The 24,087-nt window shown below is 33.4% G+C and overlaps 1 protein-coding gene across 2 annotated transcripts in view; it reads right to left on the bottom strand.

The window, feature by feature from the left end:
- Gycalpha99B (Guanylyl cyclase alpha-subunit at 99B) overlaps positions 1–23,433 on the bottom strand; it is a 40,977-nt gene extending 17,544 nt beyond the window's left edge. Inside the window, exons 1-2 of one of the 2 annotated variants that reach the window (XM_064358925.1) lie at positions 23,324–23,433; positions 22,205–22,438 (exon numbers count right to left, since the gene is read on the bottom strand). In XM_064358925.1, coding sequence (XP_064214995.1) covers positions 22,205–22,387 — 183 coding nt within the window. In that variant the 5' untranslated portion in view covers positions 22,388–22,438; positions 23,324–23,433. Of the gene's footprint in view, positions 1–22,204; positions 22,439–23,227 lie in introns of both variants that reach the window. The other variant, XM_064358926.1, reaches the window with a different exon arrangement.
- Between the last annotated feature and the right edge of the window lie 654 nt (positions 23,434–24,087).

Below are 24,087 nucleotides of genomic sequence, written 5' to 3'. Positions count from 1 at the left end.
TGAATCCAATGGAACAAACCGCAATGCTCTACGACTTTTAGTTTTCGAGTTATGAATTTTTTTAAAGAATAAAATTTTTCACTCTGACAAATGGCTACCCTAAATTTAGGCAAAAAAATTTAAATTTTTAATTCTTGTGAAAAATTGATATAATATGTAAAATGAGCCGTAGAATTCAGTCGAACAAACCGCAATGCTCTACGACTTTTAGTTTTTTTTTATGAATTATTTAAGTGAAAAACTTTGATCGTCTCTGTAGCCGGAACCGTTGCCCGGAGCGGCTCCGGGTTTGGTCGAAAAAATAGATAAAATTAAGCGCTATCAGATGGTTTTTTGTTCGTTGCTCTAAGTCTTACAGTATCCGAGAAAAACGCAAAAAAAGGTTTCCATTTTCACTTTTTTTCAATTTTCAACCGCCAATTACGGCCAAACTATTAGAGTTATCGAAAAACGGAAAAATCGAGGACAACCGGAATAAAAAACTCTACAAAATGGCATAGGACTCAAGGCGATATCTCGCAAAAAATTTTTCAATATTCAATCGCCGATTACGGCCAAACTAAAGGAGCTAGGAGAAAACGGTTTGTTCCATCGTAATGAGCACATCAAAATCTATAAGATAGAAAAGGTTTCATTTGATTTTGAGACACTTTAAAAATTGACCATTTTGTAAGGGGGGTGTTAACTTTTTTTAAATTTTTTTAATTTTTTTAAATACGGCTAAACTATTCTAAAAAGTGGAACTATTTTGATTCATCCCTATGCAAAATGATCCGGGGAATCGATTGGCATCAAGAAAATTGCCAAATTCCCAATAGTTTTTTAGTTATGAATTTTTTAAAATTTTACCAATTTTTGCATTTAGCAGCAATTTGCTCGAAAACTATTAGTCGGAGAACAATAATCTTTTTTGAAAAAAATAGATAATTGAAAGAGCTTTCCAACGATAATACACTTCATGGGGTTATCTCTAATAGTTCCGGAGCTATTGCTCGAGAAATGTTCCGGGTACCCAAAACCGACAAAAACTGCGACGAAAATTGAAAAAATCAAACATCAAAAAATCGAACATTTGGACTTTTTGTGGACTTTTAACAACTTTTGTGGGTTGTTAAGACATGTGTAAGTCCATAAAAATTTGCTGGAGTTAGTTTAAAAAAATAATTTTTTTCACCTCTTTGAAGGTAAGTGGTGTTCCTCAGCAAAAATTTGAGCAAAAAAATTGAAAATTTTAAATTGCGTGAAAAATTAGTATAATAGAGAAAAAAAGCCGCTGAATCCAATGGAACAAACCGCAATGCTCTACGACTTTTAGTTTTCGAGTTATGAATTTTTTTAAAGAATAAAATTTTTCACTCTGACAAATGGCTACCCTAAATTTAGGCAAAAAATTTTAAATTTTTAATTCTTGTGAAAAATTGATATAATATGTAAAATGAGCCGTAGAATTCAGTCGATCAAACCGCAATGCTCTACGACTTTTAGTTTTTTTTTTATGAATTTTTTTAGTGAAAAACTTTGATCGTCTCTGTAGCCGGAACCGTTGCCCGGAGCGGCTCTGGGTTTAGTCGAAAAAATAGATAAAATTAAGCGCTATCAGATGGTTTTTTGTTCGTTGCTCTAAGTCTTACAGTATCCGAGAAAAACGCAAAAAAAGGTTTCCATTTTCACTTTTTTTCAATTTTCAACCGCCAATTACGGCCAAACTATTAGAGTTATCGAAAAACGGAAAAATCGAGGACAACCGGAATAAAAAACTCTACAAAATGGCATAGGACTCAAGGCGATATCTCGCAAAAAATTTTTCAATATTCAATCGCCGATTACGGCCAAACTAAAGGAGCTAGGAGAAAACGGTTTGTTCCATCGTAATGAGCACATCAAAATCTATAAGATAGAAAAGGTTTCATTTGATTTTGAGACACTTTAAAAATTGACCATTTTGTAAGGGGGGTGTTAACTTTTTTTAAATTTTTTTAATTTTTTTAAATACGGCTAAACTATTCTAAAAAGTGGAACTATTTTGATTCATCCATATGCAAAATGATCCGGGGAATCGATTGGCATCAAGAAAATTGCCAAATTCCCAATAGTTTTTTAGTTATGAATTTTTTAAAATTTTACCAATTTTTGCATTTAGCAGCAATTTGCTCGAAAACTATTAGTCGGAGAACAATAATCTTTTTTGAAAAAAATAGATAATTGAAAGAGCTTTCCAACGATAATACACTTCATGGGGTTATCTCTAATAGTTCCGGAGCTATTGCTCGAGAAATGTTCCGGGTACCCAAAACCGACAAAAACTGCGACGAAAATTGAAAAAATCAAACATCAAAAAATCGAACATTTGGACTTTTTGTGGACTTTTAACAACTTTTGTGGGTTGTTAAGACATGTGTAAGTCCATAAAAATTTGCTGGAGTTAGTTTAAAAAAATAATTTTTTTCACCTCTTTGAAGGTAAGTGGTGTTTGTTCCTCAGCAAAAATTTGAGCAAAAAAATTGAAAATTTTAAATTGCGTGAAAAATTAGTATAATAGAGAAAAAAAGCCGCTGAATCCAATGGAACAAACCGCAATGCTCTACGACTTTTAGTTTTCGAGTTATGAATTTTTTTAAAGAATAAAATTTTTCACTCTGACAAATGGCTACCCTAAATTTAGGCAAAAAATTTTAAATTTTTAATTCTTGTGAAAAATTGATATAATATGTAAAATGAGCCGTAGAATTCAGTCGAACAAACCGCAATGCTCTACGACTTTTAGTTTTTTTTTATGAATTATTTAAGTGAAAAACTTTGATCGTCTCTGTAGCCGGAACCGTTGCCCGGAGCGGCTCCGGGTTTGGTCGAAAAAATAGATAAAATTAAGCGCTATCAGATGGTTTTTTGTTCGTTGCTCTAAGTCTTACAGTATCCGAGAAAAACGCAAAAAAAGGTTTCCATTTTCACTTTTTTTCAATTTTCAACCGCCAATTACGGCCAAACTATTAGAGTTATCGAAAAACGGAAAAATCGAGGACAACCGGAATAAAAAACTCTACAAAATGGCATAGGACTCAAGGCGATATCTCGCAAAAAATTTTTCAATATTCAATCGCCGATTACGGCCAAACTAAAGGAGCTAGGAGAAAACGGTTTGTTCCATCGTAATGAGCACATCAAAATCTATAAGATAGAAAAGGTTTCATTTGATTTTGAGACACTTTAAAAATTGACCATTTTGTAAGGGGGGTGTTAACTTTTTTTAAATTTTTTTAATTTTTTTAAATACGGCTAAACTATTCTAAAAAGTGGAACTATTTTGATTCATCCATATGCAAAATGATCCGGGGAATCGATTGGCATCAAGAAAATTGCCAAATTCCCAATAGTTTTTTAGTTATGAATTTTTTAAAATTTTACCAATTTTTGCATTTAGCAGCAATTTGCTCGAAAACTATTAGTCGGAGAACAATAATCTTTTTTGAAAAAAATAGATAATTGAAAGAGCTTTCCAACGATAATACACTTCATGGGGTTATCTCTAATAGTTCCGGAGCTATTGCTCGAGAAATGTTCCGGGTACTCAAAACCGACAAAAACTGCGACGAAAATTGAAAAAATCAAACATCAAAAAATCGAACATTTGGACTTTTTGTGGACTTTTAACAACTTTTGTGGGTTGTTAAGACATGTGTAAGTCCATAAAAATTTGCTGGAGTTAGTTTAAAAAAATAATTTTTTTCACCTCTTTGAAGGTAAGTGGTGTTTGTTCCTCAGCAAAAATTTGAGCAAAAAAATTGAAAATTTTAAATTGCGTGAAAAATTAGTATAATAGAGAAAAAAAGCCGCTGAATCCAATGGAACAAACCGCAATGCTCTACGACTTTTAGTTTTCGAGTTATGAATTTTTTTAAAGAATAAAATTTTTCACTCTGACAAATGGCTACCCTAAATTTAGGCAAAAAATTTTAAATTTTTAATTCTTGTGAAAAATTGATATAATATGTAAAATGAGCCGTAGAATTCAGTCGAACAAACCGCAATGCTCTACGACTTTTAGTTTTTTTTTTATGAATTTTTTTAGTCAAAAACTTTGATCGTCTCTGTAGCCGGAACCGTTGCCCGGAGCGGCTCCGGGTTTGGTCGAAAAAATAGATAAAATTAAGCGCTATCAGATGGTTTTTTGTTCGTTGCTCTAAGTCTTACAGTATCCGAGAAAAACGCAAAAAAAGGTTTCCATTTTCCCTTTTTTTCAATTTTCAACCGCCAATTACGGCCAAACTATTAGAGTTATCGAAAAACGGAAAAATCGAGGACAACCGGAATAAAAAACTCTACAAAATGGCATAGGACTCAAGACGATATCTCGCAAAAAATTTTTCAATATTCAATCGCCGATTACGGCCAAACTAAAAGAGCTAGGAGAAAACGGTTTGTTCCATCGTAATGAGCACATCAAAATCTATAAGATAGAAAAGGTTTTATTTGATTTTGAGACACTTTAAAAATTGACCATTTTGTAAGGGGGGGTGTTAACTTTTTTTAATTTTTTTTTATTTTCTCAATTACGACTAAACTATTTGAAAAAGTGGAACTATTTTGATTCATCCCTATGCAAAATGATCCGGGGAATCGATTGGCATCAAGAAAATTGCCAAATTCCCAATAGTTTTTTAGTTATGAATTTTTTAAAATTTTACCAATTTTTGCATTTAGCAGCAATTTGCTCGAAAACTATTAGTCGGAGAACAATAATCTTTTTTGAAAAAAATAGATAATTGAAAGAGCTTTCCAACGATAATACACTTCATGGGGTTATCTCTAATAGTTCCGGAGCTATTGCTCGAGAAATGTTCCGGGTACCCAAAACCGACAAAAACTGCGACGAAAATTGAAAAAATCAAACATCAAAAAATCGAACATTTGGACTTTTTGTGGACTTTTAACAACTTTTGTGGGTTGTTAAGACATGTGTAAGTCCATAAAAATTTGCTGGAGTTAGTTTAAAAAAATATTTTTTTTCACCTCTTTGAAGGTGTGTTCTTCAGCAAAAATTTGAGCAAAAAAATTGAAAATTTTAAATTGCGTGAAAAATTAGTATAATAGAGAAAAAAAGCCGCTGAATCCAATAGAACAAACCGCAATGCTCTACGACTTTTAGTTTTCGAGTTATGAATTTTTTTAAAGAATAAAATTTTTCACTCTGACAAATGGCTACCCTAAATTTAGGCAAAAAATTTTAAATTTTTAATTCTTGTGAAAAATTGATATAATATGTAAAATGAGCCGTAGAATTCAGTCGAACAAACCGCAATGCTCTACGACTTTTAGTTTTCGAGTTATGAATTTTTTTAGTGAAAAACTTTGATCGTCTCTGTAGCCGGAACCGTTGCTCGGAGCGGCTCCGGGTTTGGTCGAAAAAATAGATAAAATTAAGCGCTATCAGATGGTTTTTTGTTCGTTGCTCTAAGTCTTACAGTATCCGAGAAAAACGCAATTATAACTTAGGAGACGAAAGGAGATACAAAATCGCAGGATTTTCTGAACCCAAATTATAAGAGATGGTGCTCTAAGAATGATCGCTTCGAATTATCAATTTGCGTCCTACCTTTATTTTTGCGAACGAAAAGTGCCTTCGCACATAGTCTGAACATTGGCGTTTTTATAGAACTGTTTGCAATGCATTGACATGGACTTTTCAACACTTAACATAAGTTAATACAATTAATAGTGCTATGTGTGTTATGTAATTCTTTTATTTGCTCTCCAATGCGAATAACTGTTGGAGTTGTTGAGCCAAAGCTGGACTTTTTTGAACAAAAATGTAAATGTGTACAAACTAAAGCACAAAGCGGCTTTGTCATGGGTTACGAGCTAATATCTAGGTTAAGGTGTCAAAGCAGTAAAATCAAATTATAAATAGAATCAATAGCATGTCTTCCGAGCTAGGTGTAGCGTTATATGCGCTCCTCCCATTTCAGATTCGCACTCGCAGCTCGGATTAAACCGTAAATGCAGTAAAGTCGAATAAGTTTTCGAAAACCTAGACACTGAAATCACATCCAAACCAGAATTGATGGCAAAACCGCTGCAAATCGGTTATTTGAGCTGAAAATCGCCGAAACCTTTTTGCTCCTCATAAACCTAAACTTTTCCAACGCCCGATAAATTTTTTCGACTTTCCATTGACCATAACAGGGCCGTATCTCGGCGCGCACCCCTGGCAAGTCCATATTTCTTGTTTAAAAAGACGGCTCCTCATAACGTCCAAATTGATATTTGTCGCCGGCTCATGTCTCGTCTGCTTTCGCGAATTAAAACCGCTATCGGTGTGTCAACAAAGCCTCGTAAGACGCTTAATATGTGATCCATCGTGTCTGTCATTCGATAAAACCAAAGTTGAGGCGTGCGTCGTGCTCGATTTACCGCAGCAGATAACTTCGCACTTTGTCTCTTTTACGGCGAGATAAACTCGAGGAAATTATCCCGTCATCGCATCGAATCGTTATGACAGGTTTTAGGCTGGAAAAATCACGCGTAATCGCCGCTTTCGCGACCAAATTCGGTTTAATAAAACGGCGGTAAACCTGTGCTTTCCGCACACCTAATTGGATTTTTGCGCTTGGCCAGATGTCGCACGAGTTGTGGTCGTATTTATTAAATTCTTCGGTCGCTCGAGGTTTTTTCAATATGAAATATCCGCGGTCCTTGGAATTTAATATGTTAATATTTCCGCAACGACAGTAAATATTGTGATATACGACGTCTATTGAAACTTAAACGTGCATAAACCGAGTTGAAAAGCTCTGTTTCGTATTTGGGCTGAATGCGAGACTTATTGCGCCATTCCTCGGATGGCATGTGATTTGCAGACTAAACTATTTTAAGTTTGATGGAACATGTCAGCGACGTGCACTTCCAAGATAATAAATTCTGTACAGTTTCGGACGTGATACGTGGAATGAGTGCACAATTTGCCTCGACAACAGATGCAATGTATATTCGCATAACGGAGATGTCTTTTTCAAGAAACAGACACGTACGAGACGACTCTAAATTAATTTCGAATAAAATCGAATTTCCACACAAAACAGAATACCGAAATTTGCGAGACCCCAATTTTAGTTTCGCAATAATTCACACAAAACCAGACGAACAGGGAATAACAAATTCCAAATCTAGGTGAACACTTTTACAAGCTGCACGAGCAGAAAAATGTTAGAATGTGTTACAATGGGCGATGTTCATAAAAATTAAAAATTAGGGTCATTTTTGACCCATCTGTTCATTTTTTTTATCAAATATAATATTCAAAGAAATATATCGCGTTATGAAATTTAGAATGCACATAATTTAGGAGGTGGTCTTTCAGTTAGGGACAAAGGAATGACCTCAAGTTAAAAATAAAATTTTACAACACGTTTCTTTTATTTTAAATTAAGCCAAAGTACCGTTGGATTATTAAACCCCGAAAAAAAATGCCCACACAAGTGCAGTGTATTACTCAAAAAATTTTTGCAAAAAAAATAAAAAATTTAAATCTTGTGAAAAGTTGGTATAATACAGAAAATGAGCCGCTAAATTCAATGGAACAAACCGCATTGCTCTACGGCTTTTAGTTTTTGAGTTATGAATTTTTTTTGGTAAATAAAATTTTTTACTATAGATATTGCATATCTTAATTTTTAGCAAAAAACTTTAAAAGTTTACATCTTGTTGAAAGTTGGTTTTATACGCAAAATGAGCCGCTCAACTCAATAGAATAAACCGCATTGCTCTACGACTTTTAGTTTTTGAATTATGAATTTTTTTTTGGTAAATAAAATTTTTCACTATAGATATTGCATATCTTAATTTTTAGCCAAAAACTTTAAAAGTTTACATCTTGTTGAAAGATGGTTTTATACGCAAAATGAGCCGCTGAATTGAATGGAACAAACCGCATTGCTCTACGACTTTAGTTTTCGAGTTATGAATTTTTCTTGGAAAATAACATTTTTCACTATAAACATTGCATATCTTAATTTTTAGCAAAAAACTTCAAAAGTTAGCATTTTGTTGAAAGATGGTTTTATACGGAAAATGAACCGCTGAATTCAATGGAACAAACCGCATTGCTCTACGACTTTTAGTTTTCGAGTTATGATTTTTTTTTGTAAATAAAATTTTCCACTATAGATATTGTCTATCTTAATTTTTAGCAAAAAACTTTAAAAGTTTATATCTTGTTGAAAAATGGTTTTGTACGCAAAATGAGCAGCTAAATTCAATGGAACAAACTGCATTGCTCTACGACTTAGTTTTTGAGTTATGAATTTTTTTTGGTAAATAAAATTTTTTACTATAAATATTGCATATCTTAATTTTTAGCAAAAAACTTTAAAAGTTTACATCTTGTTGAAAGATGGTTTTATACGCAAAATGAGCCGCTGAATTCAATGGAACAAACCGCATTGCGCTACAACCTTTAGTTTTTGAGTTATGAATTTTTTTGGTAAATAAAATTTTTCACTATAGATATTGCATATCTTAATTTTTCACAAAAACCTTTAAAAGTTTACATCTTGTTGAAAGATGGTTTTAAACGCAAAATGAGCCGCTAAATTGAATGGAACAAACCGCATTGCTCTATGACTTTTAGTTTTCGAGTTATGAATTTTTCTTGGTAAATAAAATTTTTCACTACAGATATTGAATATCTTAATTTTTAGCAAAAAACTTTAAAAGTTTACATCCTGTTAAAAGATGGTTTAATACGCAAAATGAGCCGCTGAATTCAATGGAATAAACCGCATTGCTCTGCGACTTTTAGTTTTTGAGTTATGAATTTTTTTTGGTAAATGCAATTTTTTACTATAGATACTACATATCTTAATTTTTAGCAAAAAACTTTAAAAGTTTACATCTTGCTGAAAGATGGTTTTATACGCAAAATGAGCTGCTGAATTCAATGGAACAAACCGCATTGCTCTGCGACTTTTAGTTTTCGAGTTATGAATTTTTCTTGGTAAATAAAATTTTTCACTATAGATATTGCATATCTTAATTTTTAACAAAATCCTTTTAAAGTTTACATCTTGTTGAAAGATGGTTTTATACGCAAAATAAGCTTCTAAATTCAATGGAACAAACCGCATTGCTCTACGACTTTTAGTTTTCGAGTTATGAATTTTTCTTGGTAAATAAAATTTTTCACTATAGATGTTGCATATCTTAATTTTTAGCACAAAACTTTAAAAGTCTACATCTTGTTGAAAGATGGTTTTATACGCAAAATGAACCGCTTAATTCAATGAAACAAACCGCATTTCTCTACGACTTCTAGTTTTTCAGTTATGAATTTTTTTGTTGAATAAAATTTTCTTAAAATATTGCATATTTTAACACCCAAAAAACTAACCAAATTGATCCAAGTAAAAAATTAATTTTTGTTGTTAAAAACTTAATCCAAATTTTGATTGTAATTTGGGCAGTCATCTTTTGAAACAATTGATAAAGCATTTCTATGCGGCATTTTGTGTACCACTGAAAAAACTGTCAAAAGTGTGTGCGCTCTCAGAAAAGTAATATTGTTTTAATTTGGTAAAATTACTTTAAAAACCAACAACAGTGGCTGAAAATTCTGTGTTGTTAAAAAAGGAATCAATATTTGCCTATAGAAAGTGTCGTTGGACTTTTTGTGAAATGTTATTTATGAAATTTAAGAAGAAGCGTACCTGAACTAAATCACTGGAAACGAAGCAATAGTTAGGGCTGTAATTCAAGCTTTTGAAGAGAATCTAATCAACAGTGTACGAAACATTTCCAAAGTCCTGAATGTTCAAGTGTCTAGAATTTTTCAGTTGTTGTTCAGTCTTTTAGTCCTTTTTGAAAAAATTAAAGCATCCAGTTTTAGCTGAGACACCCTGTATAATTAAAAAATTACAAGTATAAGCATGTTCTACTTTTTATGAATACCACCCTGTATGGAATGAGTAATTTTCTTGATGTGATTTTTTGGTGGATGTTTGTGTGGTGAATTCACACGTCTTGAAAAATTTCCACATCTCGATTAAAAATTCTCGCTGCTGTGGCAGCACTCAGGGTAAAGTGTGTTGCATTATTTACACGTTCGATGCCACAAAAGACGCGGCACTTTTCCCCGAGTTGTAATTTCGCAATGTACGACCCGAATTCCGCAGATAAACCCCGTCCGATCGAATTAATCACGTCGAGATAAAAAAGGAATCGGAACACCTGGGGTTCCTCTGCGGAAAAGCGGCTTTAACTCGATGGAGGATCAATCCAAGTGTCGTTTATCGGGTTTTTTGTTGTGATGTTACAACTTGGCGCGTATGCAAAAGCCCGTCTCTCGTGACTCTGTTTACCGGATACCGGAATTATACACTCAAAGAGCGCGACGAAATTCTGAAATGAAACGATCATTTCACGGCCTTAAGTTGGCAGCGGGAATTTGTGTGCAGAAAGAGGTGGATATCATCTGCTGGAACGCCACTCGTGAAATTACTTTTGCGATTTATTACGCAAATAACTATCATCACCGACTTTTGCTAAGAGAATTTCGGAGCAATTGTGCACAAATCACCATTTATGCCATGATAACTTGCCCAGATACAAAATAACACAGCGGAATTAAGTGCAACTGTTTTGTGCTGTTCCGGGCTATTTATCAACTAACAAAAACACCATTGTTTTATTTCGACCGAAACTTCGGTAATTATCTCGGAATTTATTCGAAATCGTAACTTCTTAATTCCTGAACCTGCTCGCAATTAAGCGACAGAAAATACGTCCGAATTCGCATAAAAGAAACATCACATGCTGGGGCAAGAGCCCGGAATTGACTCCCAAAGCTTTTCGGACAAATTAGTTCAGTTGTTCGAAGAGCAGGAAAGTTGGTACGACTCGCTTAATTTTTCAGCAGAAGGAACGTCGATGAGGATAATATTTCAACGAATAATGTCGAAGTTCATGTATTTTTAAAATGGTTGCTTGCTGTTTGCACTATTAATTATACAAAAAAAAGCCGCCAAAATAAAACCACTTGTAGAGTTCTGGTTTCGGTGCTTTTATTAAACTTATACTGTTGTAATTGTTTTTTTATAATAATTTTGTTTTGATTTTATGCTGCGAAGCGTTTGATTTATATTTAATGAACTTGTCCGAATTTTTTAATTATGTTGTCTCCATAATCTGGCTTGATTTACTTCAAAACCTGCGAAAATAATGTGCTAGAATAAATTAACGTTGTCTGAAGTTGAATATACATTTTCGCTGTAAAACTGAGGATGTAAATTAGTTGGCAAAGTCGGAAAGTTGGTGCGACTAGCTTGTTTAATTTTTTAGTAGGGGAAAAGTCGATAAGGATAATATTTCACGGAACAATGTCGAAGCTGGTGTATTTTTAAAGCTGTTACTTTAAGTTATCTCATCAGAGGCGGTGTTTGCACAATTCGAGCAAATTATTTTAGAATCGAGTAATAAAAACCACTTGGAGTAATGTTTGAGCGGGTAATTTCCCTCGTGAATAGCAAAAAGTTTGGAAAAATATTTGGTCGTAAACAGGGTGATTAATTGAAGAAATATTTGCGATTTATCAGCGTCTGACGTCCGGAATATGAAATACAATCGGGGGATGTTTTTGCATTTTCGAGGAGGCATCGATTACAAGTTTGGACATTACCTCCATACCTGTAGCTTGATAACGGATGGTCCATCATGAATTTTACATAAAAATTGGTAAAGTGGTATCCGCTCGTTAATCATTTGCTTTATTGACAACGTCCGTCAATTCGTCCTTGCCCGAAAATTAATATCTCGAGAAATATGCAAAGCAATTCGACAACAAAACCTCCTTAATTAACATCGCGAATTCGGGAAGTTCCGTCGAACTCGTTTTCCAATTCAGCCACTTGCAATAATTCCGACATTGTTAATTATTTAAACGTCCTCGAACAATTGGATTAAGCAAAGAAGCTTACACCGATAAGGACCCGTACGTCATTCTAATTGGATTACGCTAAGACGACTCGAAACTCCTCGTTCAAAAATAACGGCAGGTGTACAATCCGGGAAGTCCCGGATTGGCAAAATCTTTCAAACGCCGGATTGTCCCCGAAAATTAATTAAATTGTGATGGTAATTCGTCAAAGACACGGAAAAATACTCATTATCGGTGGAACAAATCCGTGTCCCGGAGCGGTGCTCACAATCCATCAGCAAGTGTAATAGTTGGAGTGGCGGTAATTAATGCCCGAAGGCAAATTTCATTACACTCAAAATATTGGTTTACATCTTGCGTGTAATTAAATTTGATTACAAGTTGGAGTTTTTTTAATTAGACGTGCAGGTAATTTGATTAGGGATAAGAATCTCGTGAAAATTTATTTTTCCGGACGCTAATGCGCCGGATTTTCATTTATGGATCGGGAAACGGAGATGCCCGAAACAATATTGTAAAGTGGAGGGTTTCGCAGTTCCGGAGTTCATTAATCAAGCAAAAAATCCGAAGAACAAGCAGAATCGTTAGTGACCGATAAATAATTCAGTTTCGATTTTTCGTCAATAGTTGACGCTGACATAAATTTCCGGTTTGATTGTTCACAATAATAATGCCTCGAGCTTTGATGATTTATCTATATCGCGGTCATCAAACAGACCCTCAGCATCCTATTTAATTAGTTTCCTCCAATTCTCCGCACAACTAATGTTAGTAGCACCACTAAACCAATCTACAACTAATTACATTTCATTTGTGGCTCGGAGTGGTTTCGCAGACGTGAATCACTCCATCTGCTAATCGAAGAAGTGAAAAAGAGATGCAAAGGCGGACTTAATTGGAAGCACTCGACTAAGACGCCACCAACGCTTAATAAGCGGAAAAACGTGGTAACAATTCCGGGCGGTACCGGAGTTGAAATAAATTTTCATTGCCAAGTGTAACGCAATATTACCTTTTGTGAAGTTGCTTGTAAAATTTCAATATGGGAGCTTTCTACCGCTACGGACAGATCCCAAATCTCATTTTGTATGTTTTCTATATTTAGAGGGTGTATTCGAGCATTATGAGTGATACGGAGATACTGAGACCGGTTTTTTGTCGAAGGGTTTGATTGGAACGCATTAGAGCGGAAGGGCTGACACACTTTCAATCAAGAACCGATAGCCATTTCAATATTATTTCAAAAACACAAATTGCGAACAAACACAATCTACCTTGATATATTTGATATATTTGTGCACTTTTCCCAAAAATGCGTAATTAAATTTACTAAAATCTTCGAAAAATATTGCGGATTGTTCGTCAAAATTAATTTGAATCTTTCGTTTCCACAAGTCAAACATCGACTGTGATGTAATTAGATAAGGGCTGGGGCTATGAGTTTGTTTTATGTTTATTTTACTTAGATTACGTTTAATAAAATTAATGAATTAACAGTTACTTATTAATAAAATTTTATATTTGCAATTTAATGCAAATAAATGAAAAATAAGTATTATTATCCCGGCGCATCCACCATTTTTAACCGACGTAAATTTTTCAAAATCTGTTGTTTATGGAGTGTTTTGCTTAATTTACTTGACTTATTTGTGCATTTTTCCCAAAAATGCGTAATTAAATTTACTGTAATTTCCGAAAAATATTGCGCATTGTTCGTGTGGAATTTCCAATTTTTCAAAACGCTCAAACAAAATTTGTCAAAATTAATTCGAATTTCTCGTTTTCACAAACCAAACATTGACTGTGATGTAATTAGATAAGAGCTGGCACTATCAGTTTGCATATCTTAATTTTTAGCACAAAACTTTAAAAGTTTACATCTTGTTGAAAGATGGTTTTATACGCAAAATGAGCCGCTGAATTCAATGGAACAAACCGCATTGCTCTGCGACTTTTAGTTTTTAAGTCATGAATTTTTTTCGGTAAATAAAATTTTTCACTATAGATATTGCATATATTAATTTTTAGCAAAAAACTTTAAAAGTTTACATTTTGTTGGAAGATGGTTTTACACGCAAAATGAGCCGCTGAATTGAATGGAACAAACCGTATTGCTCTGCGACTTTTAGTTTTTAAGTCATGAATTTTTTTCGGTAAATAAAATTTTTCACTATAGATATTGCATATATTAATTTTTAGCAAAAAACTTTAAAAGTTTACATTTTGTTGAAAGATGGTTTTACACGCAAAATGAGCCGCTGAATTAAATGGAATAAACCGCATTGCTCTACGACTTTTAGTTTTCAAGTTATGAATTTTTCTTGGTAAATAAAATTTTCTACTATAGATACTGCATATCTTAATTTTTAGCAAAAAAACTTTAAAAGTTTACATCTTGTTAAAAGTTGGTTTTATACGCAGAATGAGCCGCTGAATTCAATGGAACAAACCGCACTGCTCTACGACTTTTTGTTTTTGAGTTATGAATTTTTTTTATGAAATTAATGAATCAATAATTACTTATTAATAAAATTTTATATTTGCAATTTAATGCAAGGTAAATTAATAAATGAAAAATAAGTATTATTATCTCGGCGCATCCACCATTTTTAACCGACGTAGCTTTTTCAATATCTGTTGTTTATAGAGTATTTTGCTTAATTTACTTAACTTATTTGTGCACTTTTCCCGAAAATGCGTAATTAAATTTACTGAAATTTTCGGAAAATATTGCGCATTGTCCGTGCAGAATTTCCAATTTTTCAAAGCGCTTAATCAGAATTCGTCAAATTTAATTCGAATTTTCCGTTTTCACAAACTAAACATCGACTCTGATGTAATTAGTTGAGGGCTGGCGCTATCAGTTTGTTTTATGTTTATTTTACTTAGACCACGTTTAATAAAATTAATGAATTAATAATTACATTAAGAAATAAGATCTTATATTTGCAATTTAATGCAAGGTAAGCTATTAAATGAAATAAGTATTATTATCCCGGCGCATCCACCATTTTTAATCGACGTAAATTTGACAAAATCTGTCGTTTATGGAGTATTTTGCTTGATTTACTTGACTTATTTGTGCACTTTTCTCAAAAATGCGTAATTAAATTTACTGAAATCTCCGGAAAATATTACGCATTGTTCCAATTTTCAATTTTTCAAAGCGCTCAATCAGAATTCGTCAAAATTAATTCGAATCTCTCGTTTCCACAAGCCAAACATCGACTGTGATGTAATTAAATAAGAGCTGGCGCTATCAGTTTGTTTTATGTGTATTTTACTTAGACCACGTTTAATCAAATTAATGAATTAATAATTATATATTAAGAAAATTTTATATTTGCAATTTAATGTAAAGTAAATTAATAAATGGGAAATAAGTATTATTATCCCGGCGCATCCATCATTTTTTAACCAGCGTAAATTTGACAAAATTTGACGTTTATGGAGTGTTTTACTTGATTTATTTGACTTATTTATGCACTTTTCTCGAGAATGCTTAATTAAATTTACTAAAATCTCCGAAAAATATTGCGCATTGTTTGTGCGGAATTTCCAATTTTTGAAAATTCTTAATCAGAATTTGTCAAAATTAATTCAAATTTTTCGTTTCCACAAGCCAAGCATCGACGGTGATGTAATTAGATAAGGGCTGGCGCTATCAGTTTGTTTTATGTTTATTATACTTAGACCACGTTCAATAAAATTAATGAATTAATAATTACATTAATAAATAAAATTTTATATTTGCAATTTAATGCAAGGTAAGTCAATAAATAAAATAAGTATTATTATCCCGGCACATCCACCATTTTAACCGACGTAAATTTGACAAAATTTGCCGTTTATAGAGTGTTTTGCTTGATTTACTTGACTTATTTGTGCACTTTTACCAAATATGCGTAATTAAATTTACTCAAATTTTCGGAAAATATTGCGCATTGTTTGCGCGGAGTTTCCAATTTTTCAAAGCGCTCAATCAGAATTCGTCAAAATTAATTCGAATCTTTCGTTTCCACAAGTCAAATATCGACTGTGATGTAATTAGATAAGGGCTTCCGCTATCAGTTTGTTTTATGTTTATTTTACTTACACCACGTATAATAAAATTGATTTATTAATAACTACAAATTAATAAAATTTTATATTTACAATTTAATGCAAGGTAAATTATCAAATGGGAAATAAGTATTATTATCCCGGCGCATCCACCATTTTTAACCGACGTTACTTTGACAAAATGCTTAATTTACTTGATTTATTTGTGCACTTTTCCCAAAAATGCGTAATTAAATTCGGAAAATATTGCGCATTGTTCCAATTTTCAATTTTTCAAAGCGCTCAATCAGAATTCGTCAAAATTAATTCGAATCTCTCGTTTCCACAAGCCAAACATCGACTGTGATGTAATTAGATAAGGGCTGGCGCTATCAGTTTGCATAAAATAAATTTCGTTCTGATGGCATCTGTTGTAATCAATCGAAATTTTGTTGTGCTGGAAACACGATCCGGTTCTCTATCAAATTACGAAAATTCGTTACAAAGTGGAACCGTTTAATTGGAAGCGGCGAACGTAAAATAATTTAACGTTATAGGGGACTAAGGATTTCCTCTCGCTTCGTAATTTTTAATAGGAGTCGCACACGAAAACCCCCGAGCTATTTATCTCGAGTCAAGGTAATGCTTTTTCCACACAAATTAAACGTTTCAACAGCTCCGCTTTCAAGCATTAATTTTTAAAGCTTAAACTTTAAGTTAGTAATTCTCGATAAAGTAAGATTTGGCTAATGACGTAAAAACACCATGAAAAATGAACAGACTGGATAAAAAATTACGACCAGACCCTTAATTTAATGAATAAATACTCTCCTGAAACTGGAGCAATAAAAGCAGGCATTTTTTCTTTGAACCCTTTTGATCCGATCCTTTTCCAGTTGAATAGACACTTGGGCAAAAATGCCGACATGGCACAACAAAAAGTTGTGTTGTTGCTGAAATTAATGGAAGTATTTTCATGACCTGGTACAATTGCGTCGGCTCCGATTGGTGTTGATTTGTTGACAATGTTGCGAATCAACGCGTCAAATATTTGCTCGCCCATCTTTATAAGCAATAAACTTGCGACGGAACGTTAATAAAGATAATTAGTAAATAGGTTGGAAAAGATTGGAGCTGCGGCGACAAAGGTTCAATATGGGGCGAAGAAATTCAATTTCGCCAAGACGTGAAGAATTATTTAAACAAATTGACTTGTGCTGTAAAATTCCTAATATTCTTGTTTGTTCGGGCGTTTGCAATCTCGGTGAAATAAATAAAAATCAGGTTTGGTAACCGGTTGTAAAATCGCTGACCTGTCCTGCACTACTTCATCCAAAATCCCCCGTTCGAGCACCACGAAGCGATTTCCGCTTGTTTGTTCCATAAATATGAAGCACGAACGCATGCATGCGGTTTTTCGCAAATTCAATTTAGTAAATGGACATTTCGCAGGTGTTATTTATGCAACAGGTGAGTGATTGACTGTCTAATCGGTCGAGGTCTCGTATAATTATCTTTTTGTTTCGTCCAGTAATACATCACTGACCACTTCTCTCCCTCGCTCCGTCAAACAAATATCCTGATTTGTTGCTGAAAGATGGAGTGGAATTTCGCGGCCAATCAATAGAAAGACGCCATTAAGGTCTTTATCGATTAAATTTTTTATGCGATTGTATCGTAAGACAACGTAGCCGTTACGTTTTATTACCGATATAAATTCGGGGGCTTTTGCGGCACCATCTACTTAAAAATTTATATCGGACGCTTCGGTGCAATCGAAACGAGAGAAAAATTCACAAAGATGAACTCGGGGCTGGAGTGGAACGCTACTTTGCCAAACTTGCAAACGCCACAGGCTGCTTGCAACCAAATATACAGCCATTAGTTAAACCGCAAACTTTTGCCAAAAATACAAGGATTATAAAACTTACCAAGGGCCAAAGTTACATCAAGTTGTGTACGTTTTAACTTTACACTTAAGCAGACTTGCTAAAGACAAAGGTTTTTTCAAGCACATTCTCGGCATTATTTCAAACAGAACTTAATTTAATTAGTGTTATTTTAATAAACTTTGCTGCTATTTTTATTATTTTACTTTTAAAATGATTGTAACGACATAAAATAAATATCCAGTTTCAATTAACAACATTAGTATTGATTTTTGCGTATGTGCCGAGTAGTCTATTTATAAACGAGGTTACTTAAGCTACGTTTAATAAAATAAGGAATTATTAATTACATTAATTAAAAAATAATAATTTTGTTATTTAAGACTAGGTAAATTAATACAACGAAAAAAGTTGTTATCCCGGCGCATCCACCATTTTTATTATTTTAAAAATTTGACAATTTTTATTTCTGGAATGTTTTACTTGTTATTATGGTTTTTATAATTTACAATAAGTACTTTTAACATGCTAATTTTATGTTTTTTTAATGTCGAGTTATTTTCTTGAAATGATAATTTTTTAAGCTTGCATTTGCCGATTTTTTAAATTTTATTTAAACAAAAACGCCAGAACAAAAATTTGTACTTGTACTTGAAGCCTGTTCTGCTAAATTTTAAGTGCCATTGAAGTTTTAGAACGGGGTAAAAGTACTGTAGTAATAATTTAATTTGTTTTATGTAGATTCAGATGCGGCAAGAATTTTCTAATAAAAGGAAATTGAAATGTTTATTCATTAACTCCATCGAGTCAGTTAAGCAAAAGCCGGTTTTATATTTAATCTAAATAATTGCCTGAAGCCAATGCGCATCGTAATAGTAATAATACTTTACAAAAATAATGCTCCATTGGCACGAGCTGTTTTAAAATTCAGTCAGTTGTTAAATCGACTGGGGATAATCTCGGATGAAATTACACACAATTATTTCGTTATTTTACACGGGAATAAGTAGCTAAATGTGTGGATTAATTTAAATAATTGAAATAAATTGGGAAAAATCGGTGTTAAGGCCCGAACTTTGTGTCAGATTTCCCGACTTTAATCCGGGAAGTAGCTGGAAGCCATGTAAGATTATAGTTTAACAGTCGAGTTAACATTTCATCTGCTAGAATTAATCACGTTATAGTGTTCCTGAGATTGCAGGACGTTCTTGCGTGTGATTTATCGGGGAGTCGTCAGGAAACGCCCCTCGGTTTTTTCGATTCGATAGCGAATTTGATGAATGGCTGTAGACAAAGCCCAATGTTCTATTGCAATAACAAAAATTTAAACTTTTTTCAAAGTTGCAAATTGTGAAAAGAACACAGAAATGTGCTCTGTTAAGGCTTCGTTTGATGTTGGATTTTTTTCCAGTTGCGTTTGTTTGCATAATGTAATCATTTTTATTGTCTGGCGGCGTTAATGCAAATGTCAATTTTTTTCACAAAGCTACTTTACTAACTTTTATGAAATAGGAGCGGCCGGAAATTGACTAATCAGCGCATCTGCGAATCCTTGATCAAAGTAATCAAGAGAAAATTTGATTTGTTGTTCGTTTAGCTCTGGTTTGGTCGCGAATTGCAATTAAATCCAACTTTAATTTTTTTATAAACAATTTCCCGGACCGCTCCATTTATTTTAAGATCAAAGCTCGCTCACAAACAAAGCTTTTCCAATTTCAGTTTTTAAATTTATTTTTTTGCCGGCTGATAATCCACTTTAATTAAACCCTCACTTAGATTTGTCCAAACTAGTGGTATTATCGGCATAACCCTGGCGTTTTACCGGGAACCGCTCCGGTTTATTTTAAGATCAAAGCTTGGCGCCGGGTTTTGACGATGGTAAGTGAACAAAGATGGACTTTTAGGATTAAAGCTTGACGTTATTGCTATGTATTACGTTCACACGGGACTTATTAGCTGCGTTGAAGTGGAATTTTTGTTCGCGCGTGAAAGGAGTTATTAAGATGCGAAAAGGAAATCCTCGACAGATTTCGTATGTTTAATTGAGTCGAGGCATATTTTAACGTTTCGTTTTACGACGGCCGTGCAAGGGACGAAATTTTAATGCAAGGAGGTGCTCGCCCGGGATAATTAATTTCAGGAACGTGCGATGTCGGCCGAGTGAGAAACAACTCTCTTTTTGGACGGAAAAGTGGAAAATTTTGCCGATATTTCACGGAAAAATAGGAATATTTAAACTAATATTTAATTAAAAATGTACCGTATTCAACCCTTAATTAAAAAATTCCATATTTTTGCAAAAACTGTACAATTATTGTGACTCTCTAACAATTATCACTTTATGAGACAAAGTCTTGTTTAACTGGGGCACGCACTGAAGTCAGACTTTTAAATCAAATTATTTATATTTTTTGTGTATTCAAATATTTTGCAAAATGTTTGGTTGTATTTATTCGCACTTACTTGATTCTGTGCAAAATTAAAATAAAATTGTAAATTATATTCATTTTACTTTAGACCACGTTTAATAAAATTATTAAATTAATAATTGCATTAATTTAATTGCAATTTAATGCAATATAAATTAATAAATGGAAAATAAGTATTATTATCCCGGCGCATCCACCATTTTTAATCGACGTAAATTTGGCAAAATTTGTCGTTTCTGGGGTGTTTTGCTTGTTATTATTATTAAAATTAACATTAATTACTTTTATCATGGTAAGTTTTTGAGAATTCTTAATTAAAAACAAAATATTTTTGCAAGAAACTACAATTATTGTGCCCTACTCTTATAAAAGCTTGTTTAACTGGCCGGACTTAAATTATTTATATTTTTTATTAGTTATTCAAATATCTTGCAAAATATTTATGTTTATGTTTATATTCAAACTTACTTGGCTCTGTACAACATTTATAAAAATTTTACTTGCTATCAGTAAACGGCAATTTTTTACGCCAACCAAAGAGTAGTGTTTGGGTTACAGAAATTTGTTATTACGATTTTATTTTGAAGGGAAAAGCATATTTGGTTACGCTATTTTTGTAAATTTTGTTAAAATTTGTAATTTAATAACCATGAATAAATTATTATGCTGTAAAAATGGTGGATGCGCCGGGAAAATATTTTAATATTTTACATTAAATTGTTTAAAAACGTATTTTTGTCAATGTTTAACAATAAAATAAAAGTTAATAATATGTTATTTTTAATTTATAACAAATAAATTTGAAATTGAACATTTTTCCAGCGCATCCACCATTTGTTATCGACGTACATTTGACAAAATTTGTTGTTTATGAAGTGTTTTGCTTGTTGTTATTATTATAATTAACATTAATTACTTTTAGCATGTTCAGTTTTTGTAAATTCTTAATTAAAACCAAAATATTTTTGCAAGAAACTGGCCGGACTTAAGTTATTTATAAATTATATTATTTATATTTTTTATTTAGTTATTCAAATATCTGGAAAAAAATTGATGTTTAACTTTAAACTTACTTGGCTCTGTACAAAATTTATAAAAATTTTACTTGCTATCAGTAAACAGCAATTTTTTTACGCCAACCTAAAAGTAGTGTTTGGGTTACAAAAATTTGTTATTGCGATTTTATTTTGAAGGGAAAAGCATATTTGGTTACGCTATTTTTGTAAATTTTGTTAAAATTTGTAACTTAATAACCATGAAAAAATTATAATGATACAAAAATGGTGGATGCGCCGGGAAAATATTTTAATATTTTACATTAAATAGTTTAAAAACGTATTTTAGTCAGTGTTTAATAATAAAATAAAAGTTAATATATTGTTATTTTTAATTTATAACATCTAAATTTAAAATTGAACATTTTTCCGGCGCATCCACCATTTAAAAAAAATCGCGTGTGTGGCATTTGTTTAGTCATTGACCTAGCTTCTAGTTGCCTTATTGTTAAAATTAAGCAGTAAAACCTGTTCTTACTCTCGGCATTACGTCAATCATAAATTCCAGCAAAAAACGTTAAATTCTCAGATTCTGGTAGTTAATTGAATTTAGTTAACGAAAAGTTCGCAACAAAGTTAAAGTTCTTAGGTTAGTTACCAAATCGAATAAACAATGTTCTCGAAGTTACGTATTAATTAGCGGCTCAAATTCACACGTGAGTGTGCTTTTGTTGAAGGAATATAGCGATGGATTCTTTTGTGTCCAGTGTTTGCATTAGGGTTGGTTTCTTTTTGTGATGCAAAAATGTGGGATTACTCCGCGTTTATCGTCCTCTATCCCGGGCAAATGATGAAACTTTCCCCCGTAAAAGTTTACGCGTATGCAAATGAAACAAATAATCTGGCATCGATTTTTGTTAAACTTACCGGCGGCGCCGTCAGCGTCACGATGGCATCGTTCAGATGCTTCAAGTTGAGCGTATTTTTGTCTTCGTCATCTTGGTCGTCGTTGGGGATTTGGATGGAGGACTGTCTCGACGTGAAAGATCTCTTCAGGGCCCCGTTGGGGAGAGCGTGCGAGGACGCTCGCCGGAAAGGACAAGACGCCATCGTTACGACTCTATCGACTCATTTGTGTTTCATCGCCGATTATTTATTCGGCTAGAATGGACAAACATATTTTATAAAATTGCGCCGCAACTATGTGTGAGGGAGTCAATTCCTACCCGGGCTGTGTTTATAATGAGCTTTCTCCATGTCTCAGGATCGATATTTCTAATTGGGTTTGTTAGTTTCTTTCATTATCTATGGATTTACACTGCATTTAACTTTGATAATTGCAACGCTAGTCCAGTATAGAAGAATTTTGTGTAAAAGAAATTACGCCGTAATTAATAACGCTGTTTTTATACTAATTGCCATCATTAGTGAAATTAAGGCGAAAAGATTACACTTGGTGGGCTTTGAAGCAAACGGACTTGCCCAGAAAACATTGATAATTACCAATTTTTTTGCGAAAATTCGACAAAAATTTTCTAATTTTTAATTAACTGTTTGACCCAAAAAGTTCGCCTTATTGTTTCATTTCCTTGAAGGAACAAACACAATAAGGTGCGTCTTTTCCACATTGCATTAGAGCTAAGTAAATTTTTGATTTCCTTTGTAACAAACGGTGTCACATGACATATGAATTATATTTCCAGCGCAATATATGGCCGTAACTTGATATCCCATTTCCGTGGTAAAAATATCCTTTCGGCGTCTAAAAGAGCGAAATTTTGCCTAAATCCCCGATTGCCTTTGTGTTTGCCCATTATTTATCCCCAACGGCGCACTTATTAGTGTTAATTACCCGTCAATGTACACAAGAAAGCAAACACCGTCACGTCATCTCTAACGAGTTCTGTCGTCTCTATTTACATGGGTGTCCCGTGCTGGCATAAAACTCACCAGGAACCTGGCAACAAGTCCCAAAAACCGGGCTTATTGGAGCTTTTTGACAAAAGGGCAAATATTTGTTTAGCACAGAAGACGGATGATCCTTACATTATAAATTTTTCCCTCCGCTATCAGTCGGTATGATCACGTGCTTATCGTCGCGTTTTGGACGTCGGTAGGAACGTAGCGGCACCGCGACGCCGAGCCAACTGAAGGCGGCGGATGCGACGCCGCCGACGCCAGCGCAATGCAGCCGCACGCATAAACACCTCTTTAATTGCGGACAGGTTTAATTCGGCATCGAAACACCAACACGAATTTTACGCCAAAGCTGAACTTGATCGAAATATTTTTTATGCAAAAACAGTGCTAGTTACGTTAAAGTGGAGCTATGTTTGGTCCTGTCCTGTAAACTTTGGTTGTTTACCCGAATTATTACGCTCCTAAAATATGCGAATCCGTGACTCTGGAGATTACCCATGTCGTCGAACGTCCAGAGAGTGACAGTTTGAGACGAAAATATGAATTTTCGGCGTTTGCGTGCCGTAAGGAATTAACTGTTTTATGGCTTGTTTATTTAAAGTGTCGGGGAGAATTTACTTGTGGAAATTGACACGAAAAGAGAGACGAAAAAATTAATGAAAGGATGAAAAGTTAAATATGAAGGAAGTGGATTCTCTGGAGATATTTTTATTATTATGGAGATATACAGAGCGCTCTTTGTGATAAATGTTCAATTAAACGAACTGAAACAATTTGTCTAGGAATTTGCAGTGCGCTTTTATTACCAGCATTATTCTCCGGCGCATCTGCCATTTTTAATGATTATGCCCCAGAGTTATTTACACAGAGCCAAAATTATTAAAGAATCG

Source organism: Tribolium castaneum, chromosome 9 (assembly GCF_031307605.1).
Source record: "Tribolium castaneum strain GA2 chromosome 9, icTriCast1.1, whole genome shotgun sequence".
In the NCBI taxonomy this organism is placed as follows: domain Eukaryota; kingdom Metazoa; phylum Arthropoda; class Insecta; order Coleoptera; family Tenebrionidae; genus Tribolium; species Tribolium castaneum.
The sequence above is the reverse complement of the archived record's forward strand: the minus strand, read 5'-3'. Positions and strand labels throughout refer to the sequence as shown.